Source organism: Artibeus jamaicensis, unplaced genomic scaffold (genome assembly GCF_021234435.1).
Source record: "Artibeus jamaicensis isolate MK-2021 breed Jamaican fruit bat unplaced genomic scaffold, CSHL_Jam_final contig_415, whole genome shotgun sequence".
NCBI lineage: Eukaryota > Metazoa > Chordata > Mammalia > Chiroptera > Phyllostomidae > Artibeus > Artibeus jamaicensis.
In genome coordinates this window covers 7685732-7702836 of record NW_026521823.1, presented here as the reverse complement: position 1 = coordinate 7702836, position 17105 = coordinate 7685732, and the positions used below count along the sequence as shown (strand labels likewise).

The 17105-nt window shown below is 37.1% G+C and overlaps 1 protein-coding gene across 2 annotated transcripts in view; it reads left to right on the top strand.

Moving 5' to 3' along the window:
* Positions 1–17105, top strand: part of DIAPH3 (diaphanous related formin 3) — a 470657-nt gene that overhangs the window by 100021 nt on the left and 353531 nt on the right. For both annotated transcript variants that reach the window (XM_053665456.1, XM_053665455.1), the window contains one exon: positions 5521–5651. In XM_053665456.1, the coding sequence (XP_053521431.1) occupies positions 5521–5651 (131 nt within the window). The remainder of the gene's footprint in view (positions 1–5520; positions 5652–17105) is intronic.

The following is a 17105-nucleotide window of genomic DNA, read 5'->3' as shown; positions in this document are numbered from 1 at the left end:
TTTTGCTAAAAGCAATGGCCCTGTGTTCCACACTTGACTGGGGACTGAAGGTCACCGTCCCAGCCCACACCAACATGGCATTGTGCTGCATTGTCCTGCAGAGCACGCAGACATTCTAGGTTTAGCTTTTTATTTATATTATTTAAAAAACAGGCCATCATATAATGATGGATTCTCCATGGTTATATAGAAGTCATTCAATTATTTGAAAAAATAAAGAAAGTTTTTCACCATTTTCCACTGGTAACTTGAGGTATGGTATATTTTTAATTTGTCATAGATAGGGTATTCCAAATTACTCTGCAAACAAGTAAATAAGATGAAAGCGTGAGGATACATACATTTAATAATAATTTTTACATCTGAACTGACTTGACATGTAGGCGTTGAGGCAGATACAGAAGAATCTGTTCTAAGGTGAGTCAAAAGAATTGCCTTTAATGCAAGAATATTTGGTTTTAGAGAAATAGAAATGATAAGGGAAATAAGTATAAAAGTGAGTGTTACATTTTGTGCCTTAGAATACATTTTAATAAAGAATCTGATGAGTGATATATGGGCTTTACTTTCTGTTCTACATTTGATGTTTTAGAATAAAATTTACTATGGGATTAAAAAAGATTTAAAAATTATGTTGGATAAATATTCTTCTAATTTTCGTGATATCAGGCAGACATTCTTATCTCAGTAATGTGTTTGATACCACAGGGGATAAAGCTTTCTAAGCATCTTCCCCTTCCCGGCTAATGGACTTGTAGATGTGCAGACGTGAGTGGCCTTGCCTTCTCTCTTCCTCCTTCCCACTTCCTTGAAGTTGTATAAAATGAAAGAAACACAAGGAGAGCAGTGCTTGAAAGGAATATTTCTGATTTTTCGTGTAACAATATTTTCTCTCCTCAATTTTCCTTTAAACCTGTATTTTGATAGTAATATAATAAAAGGGGGGAAATTTGCTGAAAACAAAATTCCAAATTATCTGGTCCCAACCTATGTCTTTAATTTGAAATATTTCCTTCTGAGTAATCAATTTTTTTTTTCAGAATTTTCTGACTTTTCTTTCTTATTTTAATCCTCAGTCTATGTGTACCTTCTGTTTTATGATGAGCTCATTCATTCATTTGGATGCCAGGCCTTTTCCAGGGGCTGATGACATAGTGATGAATTAGCAGAAGCACACACTGCCCTAGCAGATGTCTTCCAGTGGTGACGATGGCATCACGTAGAGGTGCTGGCATGTGCTGACAGGACTCCTTGCTCCTAGCAGATTGCCTCCCGAGGTCATTGCTTTTCTTCCTGCTACTACCACAGTCATTATTCTCACTGACTTCATCATTCACATAGATGATCCACCCAACATTCCGTACTCTTATTTCCTCAATTTTATCACTCCCAGTGATCTTTGTTTTTCCAACCAATCTCAACTACCCATTGTCCAGTAAAATATCAGCTCCAAATATGGTTTAAAAACATCATTTCATGAGCATCATCTGTCTTTTCTATGTGCTTAAATATTCTCACTTTAAGAATTCTATAACCCTTTTAGCCCTGACTGGTGTGGCTCTATCGTTCAGGAGTTGCCTGCAAACCAAAAGGTTGCTGGTTTCCTTTTTGGTCGGGGCCCACATGTGGTGTGTAGGCCAGGCCCCCAGTTTGGAGCATGTGAGAGGCGTGTGGTCAATGACTCTCTTGCACATGGATGTTTCTCCCCCTCTCCTTCTCCCGCCCTTCCTCTCTCTCTATAAATAAATAAAAACTCAAAAAAATTTCTATAACCCTTTTAGAAATGTTAATCTATCAACTCTACCATTTTTAAAAAATATTTACTGCCTCTGCAACCTTGCCATGCCTTTACTCACCTCCTTATGGACCTTAGACACACAAGCCTTTGTTCTCTTGCGTAAACAAACCGTCAGTTCACTGGCCTCTTCACGTATCCTCTGCCCTCGGTTAAACTCCCCACCTCTTTGTATTTGCACTTCAGTGCGGCGTGCAGCTAGGAGGAGGCATGTAGCACACTGACTGGCCTTTCCCAAACGACCATGGGTGACCAACGAGCTCGTGACCTATATCTGAACAGATATCAGGTCTTGTCAGTGCACTTCTCTACTTTCTGAAAATGATTTCATATCTTCTCATACTTCCAGTTCTGCATTTTTCACTTTTAGGTGATTTTATTGCTGCTTCATCACTGAGAGTGTCGAGGTAATAGAACTGCCATCCCTCATGTCCAAGTCACCAGACCTAACACTGTACCTGAATCTTTTCTCTGGTTCTGCTTTTGCTCTTCCTATGGTGATAGGCTTTCCCTGCAGCTGCATAAGGTCAGTCTTTCCTCTTATGTAGTAGCTCACATCCCGTCACCTCACTCAAGGGTTTTTTTGTCTCTTGTTTGTTTCACTGCATCTGTAACTATCCTCTGCGTCTTCCATTTCTGCCCTTTTGCTTGGTTATTCTCATCAGCATGCAAGCATGGTAGGCCCCTCCCACCCTTGCCCAAATTACCCCACAGCTGCTGCCCCAGTTCTTTGCCCCCCTTAACAGAAGATTTCTTCAGAAGTGTTGTACATTCTTTGTTTTGTTTTGTTTTGTTTTCCCCCTCAAGTTCTGATCAGGCTTATCTTCAATCTACCTACCACTCAAGCTGATATGGGTAAGGTCATAGTGATCAGTAAATGGTAACACCATTCATTTAGTTGTTGAGACCAAAAGCTTTGGCATCATCTTTACATTTTATTTCTTTCACACCTCACATCCAAACTGTCTGCAAATCTTGTCTGGTCCACATTCATGTTGAGCAACTTTCCTCTCTTCCATCACTGGCATCTTATACTGCTACCGTCAGCTCCTGACCAAACAGTATAATAGCCTTCTAGTTGGTCTCCTTGTTTCATGTTTTGCCATTTACAGTATGTTGCCACATAGGACTTAGAATAATTTAAAAAAATGCTTATTACATCTTTTCTATGCTCAGCACTCTCTAATAGGTTTCCATCCACTCAGAATTAAACTTAAAGCACTTACCATGGTTTGCGGGATCCTATCAGTGGCCCACAAACTTTGTTTTAAACAGTCAGATTGGAAGCATTTTAGGCTTCGTGTGGCCATAGGGCCTCGGTTGCTGCTGCTTTGTCTTTTTCCTCCCCCTCTCCTGTGCTTCCTCTTCTTTTTTTCAAGCTTTTAAAAATGTAAAAAGCATTCTTAGCCCAAGAGTGATAAAAAAAAACCACTAGGCTCCCAGACTGTAGTGTTTCCATCCCAACCGCAGTATCAGAAGCCTGCCTCTTGTGTCTGTCCTCGCCATCGCTAACTGTCCTGTTCCCTGGGATGTAGATGCATCTTCTTGCTGTTCTTTGAATATACCAAGTGAATTCCTGCCTTAGGGCTTTGTATTGGCTCTTTGTTTGCTTGGAATATCTTTCTCCCTCTTTATTTTCCTCTCTTCTCAAATGTTATTTTCTCAGGAAAATGTCATTTGCTCAATCTTGTAACTCTTAACATTCCCTATCACCCACTCTCCTTCCTTCCCATTCCAGTAGATGGCACCACATTTTGGCTTAGGCCAAAAACTTAGGGGCCATTTTTGTCTTTTATTTTACCCCTGGATCTACATCATGTAAACAGGATCTGGCACACAGTAGGCATTCACTATAACCTTTAAATGATAAATGTAAAAGTTATTTTTACACACAGTGGGGCATATTTTAAGTCAGGAAGCTCTTGATCAGGGATTGAGTTTGTGTGTCTCAGAGAAAGCCTTCTCTGAGAAGTTCACCCCAGCCCATACCTCACTGGTATCTAGGAATAGGACTGCGCGAGGATGCGCAGTGATGGCGAGGTCTGGGCGAGAGGGAAGTGTGTTAGAGGCAGGGGTTTCAGGTGAAAATGCAGAAGCTTTTAGGCAATTTATTGCCTAATAAATTGTTCAAACTAGAAAAACTTAATGTGGCTGAGATAAAGAAGTATTTTTTGCCAGTGAATGTGGTCTGTTTTGCTCAATGTTTATTGGAAAAATCTACTTGCTACCCCATATAAGATGTTCACCTTTAACCCTATTTTGTAGCCAAACACCAAAAAGTAACAGTTCCGCTTCTATGCCTTGAGCTAAAATGGTATATGGAGAAAAACTGGCAGGTCAGTCTTGGTCTTTTATGTGAATGGAACAATACATTATGTACTTTTTTTGTTTGGCTTCTTTAACCCAGCATAGTTACTTTGGATTCATTTATTTTGTTGCATTATCAGTAGTGGAAAAAATTTTATTGTTGTGTAGTATTCCATTGTATGGATATAACCCAGTTTGTTGATGAATATTTAGGTCGTTCCCAGTCTTTGGCTATTATGAATAAAACTGTTCTGAACATTGTATGCATATATTTACTCCTGCTTAGCACTTAGCTGTGCAATTGCTGAGTCCTAGGTTCAGTGAATATTCTTAGCTTTAAAAGAGACGGTCAGAGCTCTTTTGGAAAGCAGCAGCACCACGTTACATGGCCAGGGTCCCGTAGCAGAGTTCCAGTGCTTCACATCCCACCTTTCTAGGGAGTGTGTAGTGTTATTTCATTTGTTTTCATTTGCATTTCACTTGTTTCCATTTGTATTTCCCTGTTGATAAGTGATTGTGAATGTCATTTCATGTGATTATTGGCCATTTGTATATCTTCTTTAGTGATTGTATTGTTTTTGTCATTACTGTTGGGTTGTAGGAGTGTGTTAAATATTCTGAGTACAAATCCCTTGTGAGATACATTTATCATTGGGAAAGGCAGTCTTTCTCGCGCCCTGAATATACGGTGTATATAGTTTTTGGTTTTGGCAAGAATTCAAGGCTTGAATGCTCTTCACCCGGGCCATTTCTCAGGGTTGCATTTGCAGCGAGTAGCCTTAGAAGTGAAGTTTTGTTTGTCAATGGGTAATGAGCAAGCAAGCCTGTTAGGGCTCACTACAAAAATGGTGTATCCCCCAAGCTCAGTGTTCTTCCTGTATAATGCAGTCCCCTGCCTATGCAGGTATCCATCATCCGTCACCCTGCATCCGTCACCCTGCATCGTCCCCCGTGAGAGTTGCTGGGTTGGGGAACCAATATGTGCGTAATCAAGTATTTTGACTCTATCTTAGGATTCTTGTGTTTTCTGTCAGCATCCATTAAACCTTAACAGGCTGACCTAGCTTGGAGGATTTATTCCAATAGGGTCATCTTTGTATTGAGTTTTGGTTTTTATTTTGAGTGTGCCTAAAATATTTTAAAATATTTTCTATGAGAAACTTTATAGCCTTTTATATTTTTGATTGGAAAAAGTTGTGTTAATTCGCAACTTTTGATATGATGTTACTATTTTTGTGGATACCATAAATTGTGAATTTATAGATTTATGGGCAGAAGAAGTAATCATCCTCTGATAGTAAGACTTCAAGGAGCTGTGTATAGCTATTAATGTGAAAGGTGAGGTTAATGTAATTGCTATTTTAAGGGATAATCTTCACACAGTATGAATTAAAAATTCTTTTTGACTTCCTTTACAGGGAAGTCTGAAGAGAAATCGGCAGATCTCACCTCAGGAATTCATCCATGAACTGCGAATGGGGTCTGCAGATGAGAGACTCGTCACGTGCCTGGAGTCACTGCGTGTGTCTTTGACTAGTAACCCTGTGAGGTAATTCCTGTGTCTGCGCATCATCAGGGCTTGCCGCCGAGTTGAACAGTAGTTATCAACCTGTCGTTTTTATTTAGTACTTTTTCTATAATTAAGAGCCTGTAAAAAGTGAATATACGATATTTATATGCATTAAGAAATATAGTGTCAGTTGTACTTTTGTATTTATTACTGAGTAATACATAAACTGGATTTCAAAAAAAACTCACTTTTTGAAATAAGCCAGGGGTTGAAAGACAAATACCATATGATCTCACCTTTAACAGGAAGCTAAACAACAAAACAAACAAACAAGCAGAAAAAAAAAACAAACAAAAAACAAAGACACTGAAATAGAGAACAAGGGATAGTGACCAGAGGGGAGAAGGAAGGGAAGTTAAGGGGAAAATGGGGGAGGGATTTGGAGGAACAAATAGGAAGGACACAGGGACGAGAACTAAGGGGGGTGGAAATGGGAGGGAGGTGGGGAGCAAGGGGCGGGGGAGGCTGGGATGGGAAAAATAGACAAAAAAACTGTACTTGAAAAATAACTAAATAAAATAAAAAAAATCACTTTTTTCTTAGAATTTTAAAAAACAGGTTTTTATTTTTACATAGAATAATCATGATCAAAAACTACTAATTAATGTGATTGCGTTTCACTTAGAATTTGGGGATTCATATATATTGGTTATTCCTGTTGAACATAGCCAGAAGTACCATTAATCTACCTTTTCTTTTATTGGAAATGGTTGTGTTAGATTAGTGTTGCCAGAGTTAGCAAATATAAATACAGGATGCCTAGTAAAATCTGAATTTTAGATATGCTTATACTTAGAAAAAATGATTTTCTGAAATCCAAATTTAACTGGGTGTCCTGTATCTGGCAGCGTTACTACTGGGATGTCTCTACATCAATTTTTAGACTTTCTAGCTGAGTATATTCTTGAAATTTTTCAAGCAGAAATTATAAAATATCTCAGCAGTTATAGAATTAGAATTTCACAGTTCCAAGGGTCTAAAGTAGATCACTTTTAACTTATTATTGTATTAAATGTCAATGCTTATTTGTGCATAGGAATGTATGTTTATGTGTGGACATGGTGTTTGTGTGTGTGTGCATATATTCTGAGGGCTAGAATGACAAATTATGATTGGTTTTTAATATGTAAAAAAATCTTTTTGACATTCTCTCTGTTACTTTTTTTTTGGACGTTCCTATAGTTAGGTTATAGTATGACAAAAATCTTTGACAGTACAAGTATTTAAAACAGAAGAGCTCTTTCTGCTAAGTCATGAAAGTGAGTGAGGTTTGACCAAGGAGTATGAAGAGCAAACAGAGAATATTTACTGTAGTTCAACTTTATTTTTTCATATTTTGCCACTTCTAATCTGTTTTCTAGACTGTAAACTAATAGTGAACATGAGACCAAGGACTTCATATTTCTTATTTACCTCTCTTTCCTAGACCATGCTTAGCACATAGAAGTGTTCGGTAAGATTTGTTGATTGAAACAACGAAGTTTGGTTTTAGCCTTCGTAAGTCTTAACCTTGCCTAATGTTAGAAACTAAGTTGAATTACTAATTTATTTAGAGGCGTAGTCACGTATGAAGAGCCCTAGTTTCTAGCTTAATCTGTTCTTGTTAAATGTATTTATTCACAAAGTAATTATTAAGCACTTGCTACTTTCCAAGTTCTATGTTAGACGTGGGCCTTGAGAAGATGGCAAAGCTGTTCTGGTATTGTTTCTATGGAGTTCGAATGTAGGAAAAGCTATTTGGGGGTTGGTGGGGAGATATACTCATCTTTCAATTTATCTGGTAGGGCACTGGAAATATTCTTGGCTTTTCAATATAATTAAAAGTAGACCTTACCTTTTCTTCTTTATCTTCATTTTTTGAGTAAGTGAATGTGATAACAAGAAAAACTGAAAGGGTTTCATGTATAAGTTTATGCACATGACTATAGATACAGTTATTTTTTGTGGTTTCACTCAAAGACACTGGGGAATAATGCTTTATGTCTGTTTTATTTGAACCTAATTTAAATAAAAATCAAATTATTTCCCCAAGAATGGCTTGTTCTAGAAAACATTAGCAGGATTCCACAAGTGATGTGGATGTTCCTTGAGAAGTAGTCTTTTTAATAGAAAAGAATAGCAAATCTTTTGGAGATTCTTTTTTCTAAAATCATAGCACTTTATGTAGACAGAGAATTGAAGAGTTGAGAAGCTACTCAAGAACATTTCTATGCTTGAGTAAGTAATTTCTATGCTTAGTGCTCTGATTAGAGGAAAGACTTAGCTGTACATGTAACACTTGAAATTATGCCTATGATCAAATCTTACGCACTTCGCTGCCGTTACTATGTATCTGCTGATAGAATCACTTATTCTTCTTTTTTATGTACAGTATGTAACTACATTCCAAGAGAGAAAGAATTCGAATTTTTGTCAGCTTTTGAGATCATTGTTATGTGGTGCTAGTGAGAACATTATAGTTAAAACTTTTTAATGTCTGTGTTGTGAATTGAGTTGCAAAAGAAACAAGTAAACTTATTAATGGTGGCTCTCCAATGCTGGGATCCAGATTTACTTAATTCAAAAAATCAAGGAGAAGGTAGGAGGTGCTACCCCTTTCCCCCACCCCAGCTGGTATGCAGTATTTTTAGAGCCATTCGTCAACTTCTGAAACTCTGCCTAGGAATTATGAGCCATAGCAATCTTTTACTATCCGGATAGTGAATTATGTAAAAACTAGTGCATTGCATAACAGATTATTTGGCTTGTTTTATGAAGAGTTGATTTGAAGATCACAAAGTTCTTCTGTTTGAAGTTTTATTGATTATTCAATATTCTTGGTGACACTTCTGCGCTAAAAGACAAAATTGCTTTATTTTTGAAGCACTAGAGAAGAGAGTAACTTCTTCAAATGATCAAATATTACTTTTAGTGGATCTTGACATAGTCAGCAATTACATTTAAGCCATCAGACACATTGACGTGGAAACGTAAAAAGGTAGACACTAACATCATTATGATTGATATCCAGCATTTTAGTCCATACCCATCTGCACATATAGCAAAGTAATTCTAGAATGCATCTTCATTTTCTCAATTTGACGCAGCTGTCAGGGATGAGATTTCTGTCGCAGAAAATCATCAGTTCTTTGTGTTTTGTGACTTTAGGCATTTTTTTCCCCTTAAGGTTAACATTTTGAAGTTTACAAGAAATATTTTCTCGCTTACTTTATCTTTTTGTTAGAAGATTTCTAAGGAGGTTTCGGAACTAGGTTTTATTAAACTATAACTTCCAGAAAATCATTTTAGAAAAGTATGCAGTTAAAATGTATTTGTTTTCCTCAAAGCAAATAAACAGCTTTAGCATGCCATTATTCCATTCAATCAGCGTGATGTTTGAAATCTAGTTTTGTCTCTTTCCTGGGTTTGAAAACACAGGCCCTGTGGAGGAGCTTAGCTTTGGTGTTGATATGTTTTTTGTCATGTATGGCATCTACGATGGGAAAAGATAGAGAATCTTGTGGTGAGCAGTGCCATCCATGTACTCACTGGCATCAACACGAAGAAAAAAGACCCAAAACTGTGAAGTTACTAATACTTTGCTTTATTTAAAGATTATTTTATAAAATGTTAAATATATTAAAAGAGGTTCTTAACAGTAAAACAAGTACCACATGCCTATTAATGGAGCTGAGGTATAGATTATTTCCTGTATTTTTGGAACTTCCATATATCCCTCCTTCATTCTGCATAGCCTTCTCTCACTGTCCTGCGGTGACCAGTATCCTGAATTTTGGGCTTATCTTTTTTCCTTTTATTAAAGTTTTTTACCACATATGTATTCTAAATATATTGGTTTCATATCCTCTTCACCTCTGTATAAATGGCATCATCTTCCCTGTATTTTTTTTTGAGACTCGCGGGTTCCTCTGCTGTCAGAGTTACGTATATTGATGTGTGCCACTACTCACATTGTATCAGTCGTTTTTATAACTATTTTTTCTTATACTTTAGGAATGTATAAATAGCATGTGAATGCTTTTTTAAAAATCCTATCTGATAATCTTTGTCTCTATTTTATAGTTTTATTTTTCTGTGTTGATTATAAAAATACGTTGGAATTTATATCTGGTATTTCATTTGAGCTTTTAGTTTGCTACCCTTTCCGTGTTTCTCCTCCTCCTCCTCCTCTCCTTCCTCTCCTCCTTCATTGTGCTCCTTCCTCTCCTTCTGTAGTTTTCCTTCTTCCTCATCCTTAACTTCTTTTGGATAGATGTAAAATCTTTTATATTATTTTTTCTCATTTACTAATTTGGAAGACACATTCATTTTTCTGATCCTATAACAAAAATATTTAACATATATAAAAAAGTAACTTTAACATGTGTGTACGTGAAAGCCAAAAAAATAAGCAAGATCGCTTTTCTTTTTGAACCTAAGAATGCTTAGACACCAGTCATCCCTTCTTAATTTCTGTGCTACTTTTATGTGCTATTTTAATTATGCTTTTATTATTTTTATTTTTATTAAGATTTTATTTATTTTCAGACAGAGGGGAAGGAAGGGAGACAGAGAGGGAGAGAAACATCATTGTGTGGTTGCCTATCGTGTGCCCCCTGCTGGGGACCTGGCCCACAACCCAGGCATGTGCCCTGACCTGGAATTGAATGGGCGAACCTTTGGTTTGCAGGCTGGTGCTCAGTCCACTGAACCACACCAGGGCTGTTCAAGGCTGTTTTTTATTTTTTAATATTATAAATTAACTATTACTACTTTTGAGTTTTAGTACAAATATTTGTATATGTTTACAAACACATATTGTCATCATTCTTTTTGGGTTTTGTGCATATGTTTTTCCCTGATTGTTTTACTTTTTGCTTCAGGTATATCATTAACTTCCCTTGGTGAGAACCTGTTGGTGGTAAAACTCTTTTTTATTTGTCTGACAGTGACTTTACTTTTGAAGGATAGTTTTCCTACCACATGAAGTTGAGGTTTTTAGATTTCTTATTTAGAACATTGAAGATAGTATTTTCTCTCTTTTTTAAAAGTATATTTTATTGATTATGCTATTACAGTTGTCCCATGTTTTTCCTCCATATTATGCCCCCTCCTCAGCCCTGCATCCCCCTCCCCTCCAGCATCCTCCCTCCTTAGTTCATGTCCATGGGTCATACATGTAAGATCTTTGGCTTCTCTATTTCCCATACTATTTTAACCTCCCCCTGTCCATTTTATGTCTACCAATTATGCTTCTTATTCCCTGTATCTTTTCTCCCCCATTTTCTCCCTCTACCTCCCCACTGATAACCCTCCACATGATCTCTATTTCTGTGATTCTATTCCTGTTCTAGCTGTTTGCCTAGGTTTTGTTTGTGTTTTTTAGGTTCAGTTATTGATAGTGCTTTTTTATTTGTTTAAACATATTCAATATTTTTATTTTATATTCTATGTCTATAATTCCCATTAATGAATGTAAGCCAGGCTTAATACTGGTCTTGGTTTTTTCTTTTTACCTTTACTCATATGTTGTTTCTTTGTGTGTCTTATAATTTCAGAGTGTGACCTCCTATTCCTTAGAACTTTTCCTTTGAGATTTTTATTGAAGATATATACTGTTAGAATGAATTAATGTGTTTGTACTACTGGGAGCATAGGGATACTAATGACCTGGTACCACCTTAAACTAAAATTACTGGCTTGTTGATGAAAGAACATCCAACCTACAGAAAGGTCTCGTAAGAATTTTTTGAAGGAAAAATTTGAGGACGTGCCTGGAAGCAAAATCTCAACGGATTGAGAAAATGTTCAGGAGAATGGCAGTTTCTCAGCGTATTTTATACTTTATAATCAAAGGGGAAGACAAGAGGAAGATATATGAAATTCATTGGTGATAGATTAAAGGGGTGGGGCAGGCAAAGCAGGGGAAATCTCTAGGATTGGATAAAAGGCAAATTAGAGAGACACATAGTTCCGTGGGTAGTTACATAGTTACCTTGGTGGGTAAAGGACAGTTAATCAACATTCCAGCACACAGAGATGGTATGCCTGCAACAAGATCACAAGGGGTTCTCTGGTCTCCTGCTCTGGTGGTCTGGTGCTGGCCTTTGTGCCTTCCAGAGGTGGGAAAAGAAGATTATTCTGAGATTTCAAGGGCATGTTTTCCTAGGTGCACAAAGATGATAGACATGACCTTTGTCAAGGAAACTGCATGTCGAGGATGTGACTACACACTATGACCCATTTTAGTTTAATTTTTATGTTGAGACCATACTGTGTGGTTGCTTTCCATCCCCAAGTTCTAAAGCCTGCCTTGTGTTGCTCATGTCCTCCCTCCCAAGTTTGTCAGGTGCAGTATGTGGCCCCCTTTTCATTCGCAGGCTTGAGGGGTTTTGTTTGCTTTTGACCACATAGGCAGGCCCCTTACATGTGTCTGGTTAGTGTTATGAGTTAGAACAAATTTGCCTTGTTGGCCTCATGTACTGAGCAAGGTAATTTCTGGTTTGCTTTCTTACTGAAGGTATAACCCTTTGCTATCCTCACATTTTGGCTTGTGTGTCCTAGGCTTGATGGTGGCCTCTAGGCATTCATCATCTGTCGTCCCTTTCACTGTGCACAGCTGTCACAAAGGACATGGTGGGTTTCCAGGGCTTGGCCTTTGTCCCACAGATCAAATAGGTCTTGAGGCTGGCTTACCTCTTTGAATTCCTCTCTTTCTCTCTTTAAATCTTGCTTTTAAGGAGACTTTCCTTTATCACCTCAGACACATTTTTTCTTTTTTAAAAATCATTGTTTAATAACATACATTTCAGGTATACAATATTATAATTTGATATCTGTACACTTTATTGTGTGTTCAATACCCAAAGTCAGGTTTTTAAAAAATATATATTTAATGAATTATGCGATTACAGTTGTTCTATTTCCCCCCATTCATTCCCCTCCACCCTGCACACCCCCTTCCCCACCATTCCCCCCCTTTAGTTTATGACCACGTGTCTCAAGTTCTTTAGATTCTATATTTCCCATACTATTCTTGCCCTCCCCCTATCTATTTTCTACCTACAATCTATGTTACTTATTTTCTGTACCTTATCCTCCCCTTCTCCTTCTCCCACTCCCCTGTTGCTAACCCTCCATGTTATCTTCATTTCTATGGTTCTGCTCCTGATTTAGCTGTCCTCTTAGTTTGCTTTTGTTTTAGGTGTGGTTGTTAATAACTCTGAGTTTGCTGTCCTTTCACTGTTCATCTTTTTTATCTTTTTCTTAGGTAAGTCCCTTTAACATTTCATATAATAAGGGTTTGGTGATGATGAACTCCTTGAATTTGAACTTATCTGAGAAGCACTTTATCTGCCCTTCCATTCTCAAAGAAGTTGGACCCAAGAAAGTTTTTTATATTTGACCCTCTCTACCAGTTCGCCATCCCCCCAGCCCCTTCTGGTAACCACTATTCTGTTGTCTGAGGGTTTTTTTAATTGAATTTTTGGAGTGACATTGGTTAATAAAATTATATAGGTTTCAGGTATACAATTCTATAATATGTCATTTGTTTATAGTATTGTGTTCACCACCCAAACCTCAGATGCACATCTAAAATCATGTCTCTATAACTCTTGTTGAGAAGGTGGTTGTGGAATCTAGTTTAATATCAGGAAAATAGTATTGAATAATGAATTTTAAATTATAAAAGCATTACATTCCTTTGCCAAACACCAACATTTTTAGATTTCTTAGAAAGTCTTCTTTTTGCCATTTGATTGCCAGACCTGATGCTCAGTGGTGAACTTTTGTGAATAGTTTCTTGTGTGCCTTTGACCCATATTTTTAATACTTATGTTGGTATGTTCATATTTATTTTATTTTTATTTTTTTTACCTTACTGGTGCTTATTTTTTATTTAAGAAGAACTCCAGAAGTTGCCCTGCAGGATATTAACTAGTTTTGTACTTAAATTTGGTATTCTTATTCTACTATCTTTAAAGCCACGATAAATTCCTTGATTCTTCCAGTTCTTTTTGAACCAGCCATACCTCTTACTGGGTCCCTCATTTATTTTGTAAATAATCATGGATACTTCTGACTTTATTTGGGTGAGCAATGGTTTTATCTTTTTGAAAAGCATCCTTTGACATTAGAGATTAGTGGACTGTGTTAGTATTCCTCAGATATATCCTAGAAATTTATGGAGGGAGTGAACTTGGGAAAAGTCTGGGGGAAAGGGCAATAAATATGATGAAGATATTGAGTGTTCTTTGACTGAGGAAGTCTTTTTGTCCTAAATCTTTCTTTTCCTCTTTAAAAAAATTATTTAAAAATTAAAAAATTTAAATTATACTTTACAATCAATATTATATTGGTTTCAGGTGTACAGCATAGCAGTTATACATTTATATAATTTATGAAATGATATCTCCAGTAAGTCTCATACCAACCTGATACCATATGATGGAGGACCCAAAAAGCCCTGGAATTTATTTATTAAAAAATTGCGTATTCTTAGATTTTTAACTTCAGTCACCTTCAAGGTGCTCTCCATTTGATGGCCCACACCTGTGGAGACATTTTTTTCCCCACTGTTCAATGTATTTTCTGAACTTGTTGATTTGATGTTTTTTAGTGTTTCTCTTATTTTTGTTGTTGTTTGTTTCACCTCTTCCACATCGGTAAATCATTTCCCTTTGAGGACTTTTTTTTCGGGAAACCAAAAAAATGTTGCTCAGGGCGAGATCAGGTGAATAGGGAGGGTGGGGCATGGGAGTCCAGCCATTTTTGGTCAAACAGTGCTGAACACTCAGCTTGGTGTGGCAGGTACACTTATGAATCATCCATCATGAAATGGGCAAACATCTTGAAAGAATCTTCAAAAATAATGAACTGAAGACAAATGCATCTTCTCACAACAATGCCAGCTGGTGTGCTGATACAGATGGTTTCTAGAACACTCACCTAGCAGGCGAGGCCTTTGCTACAACGGGCCCACCCTCCGGAAGATAATCCTTGTTTTTTTGGTGCCTCCCTCATACATAACCTCTATGATATGAATAACGGTATGCTTGATGTTGCCCCGGAAGTTTATTAAACTTCCTCATTAAAAAATTTTTTTTTTCTGTTCTGCTGGGTGTTTTCCACTATGTTGCCTTCCAAATCACTGGTTAGATACTGTGCTTCATCTAATGTGATATTGATTTCTTCTAGTTTATTCTTCATTTCAGTTTATGTATTCTTCATTTCTAACTGGTTCTTTTTTATTTCTGTGATTTTAAAAATATTTTAAAATTTAAAATATTAAATTATAGTTTACAGTCAATATTTTATTGGTTGACTGTCGAAGTTCTCACTGAGATCTAATGGCGGCTGCTGATTTAAAAATATAAAGCTAAGGGTTTGGGCTTCATACCATTCATTAAAGGATAGAAAAGGAGAGGAATGGCATGTCTGGACAGGCAATGCTTTTACAGGGTCCTTGGCAACCTTCAGTGTGGCTGCCTGCAGCCAGGATATCAGAATGAGCAATAATGCGGCACATCAGTGAAGTCACAGAAACATCCCCTTTGGTAGGTTAAATGTATTAGTAGGGTGCATGTTTATTAAACAGAATTCCCTTCAGTGAGATGGGCTTTTACCTCCTAAAAGCATTTACCACCTCCCAACCCCCGTGGGTTGATTTTCAGTAAGAAGTCAAAAAGTGTAAGTAGGATGTTAACATTCATTCTAACTTCTTTATTTAGACACTGCCAAAAATCTTAGGCTACAGTTGGTGTTATTTATTTCTAAATTATCATTCAGGATACATAACTTTTACGATATTTGAGATTGCCTATTAAGGAAATACTTGTTGAAAACGCCCTTAATTTTAGCGTTTTTTGATCTCCCTTCCAAAGTATTATAATTAAATGAAATATTAGTGAAAAATATCTTGGAAGAAAATAATAGTAATATTTTCAAAGGAGCACTAACTCGATGTATATATTTTTAAAGATTTTAGATATTTTTAGGGAGGGGGAAGAGAGGGAGAATAACATCACTGTGTGAGAGAAACATCGATTTGCTGCCCCTCTCACATGCCCCAACCGGGGACCAGCCTGCAATGTACACATGTGCCCAGAGTACAAACTGAAATGGTGACCTTTCACTTTGCTGGATGATGGTCAACTAACCGAGCCATGCTGGTTAAGGTCTAACTTGATATTTTAAAGGACAAGCTAATACTTTTCAGTACTTTCGCAGTCTTCCAAAGCTGGTGTCATTTTTCTGAGGTTGTCTAGGAGCCTGAGTGCTCTGGTAGGAGGCTTTCTCTTTCGTGTACTGTCATTCATAGCATAGCTTGGTTTTGGCTTATTGATGTAGTAAAATACATTATGTTGGGTTGGCCAAAAAGTCCATTTAGTGTTTTCCATAAAAGTAAAGGCACATTTTCCATTTTCATCAATAACTTTATTGATCTGGATATTTTGAGTATGTTGGCTGTCTACCATGTGGTAAAACATTGATTGTGAGAGTTAATGTCTTGACTTGGTCTCTGTCAACTTCACTTGGCCTACTCGAGCATCATTCAGTATGCAATCTTCAGCAGGAAACTTCGCCAACCACTTTTGACACATTCAGTCAGTCACAGCACCTTCTCCATACGTGCACAAATCTTTCTATACATTTCAGTTTCATTTTTACCGTTCTTGAAATAATAAAGCATAAAACTCTGAAATTGTTACTTATTTTCCTCTATCTTTACTATTTAAATGGCTGCATAAAAATCACCAATTTTGATTTGTTTTTTCCTCAAATGCATGCTGTGTAAATGTCCCCGAGTTGTTTTATCCACTCATCTACTGGTGGGCACTAGGGCTCCTTCCACATCTTGGGCATTGTATATAAGGCTGTAACACTGCAATGAACATACGGGTGCTACTGTTTTGAACGACATGGTTTTAGAGATTGGAAAGTCATCTAGTTTTCCTGTGCACTCATTTTGAAACTTTGTCCTCTTGAGTCCCCCTGGGCGTGGGTGTTTTCTCCACCATGCTATGGATTTCCAAGGAGGAGACCAGAACCCTAATGAGTGGCTCAGCAGAGGGTAATAGAGTATGTGTTAAATGGGTTCAAGTAGTAACAAGAAAATAGAGAAATTCGAGAAAGAAATAAAGTGAAATGCATGTACCTCTATTGCTCATTTTTCAGAAGGTCAAGTATTTGGAGTGTCTTTAACCACCTCCCTGTTGGAAGAGTAGAAGAGGTACAGGGGCTTTTTCCTGTCTTCAGATTCCTCAGATTCTATTTCAAGAGAAACATACATTACATACATTAAAGAATAAATGGTACCAACAGCTGTTATCTAAATAATCCTTAAGCATGTGGTACGACAGATAACACACCGCTTGAGTGAAGTAGAGGATGCATTTGTTAATCTGCCCATGTAAAAAGTATTCACAGATCCTCTGCTAGGTACCACAGTAA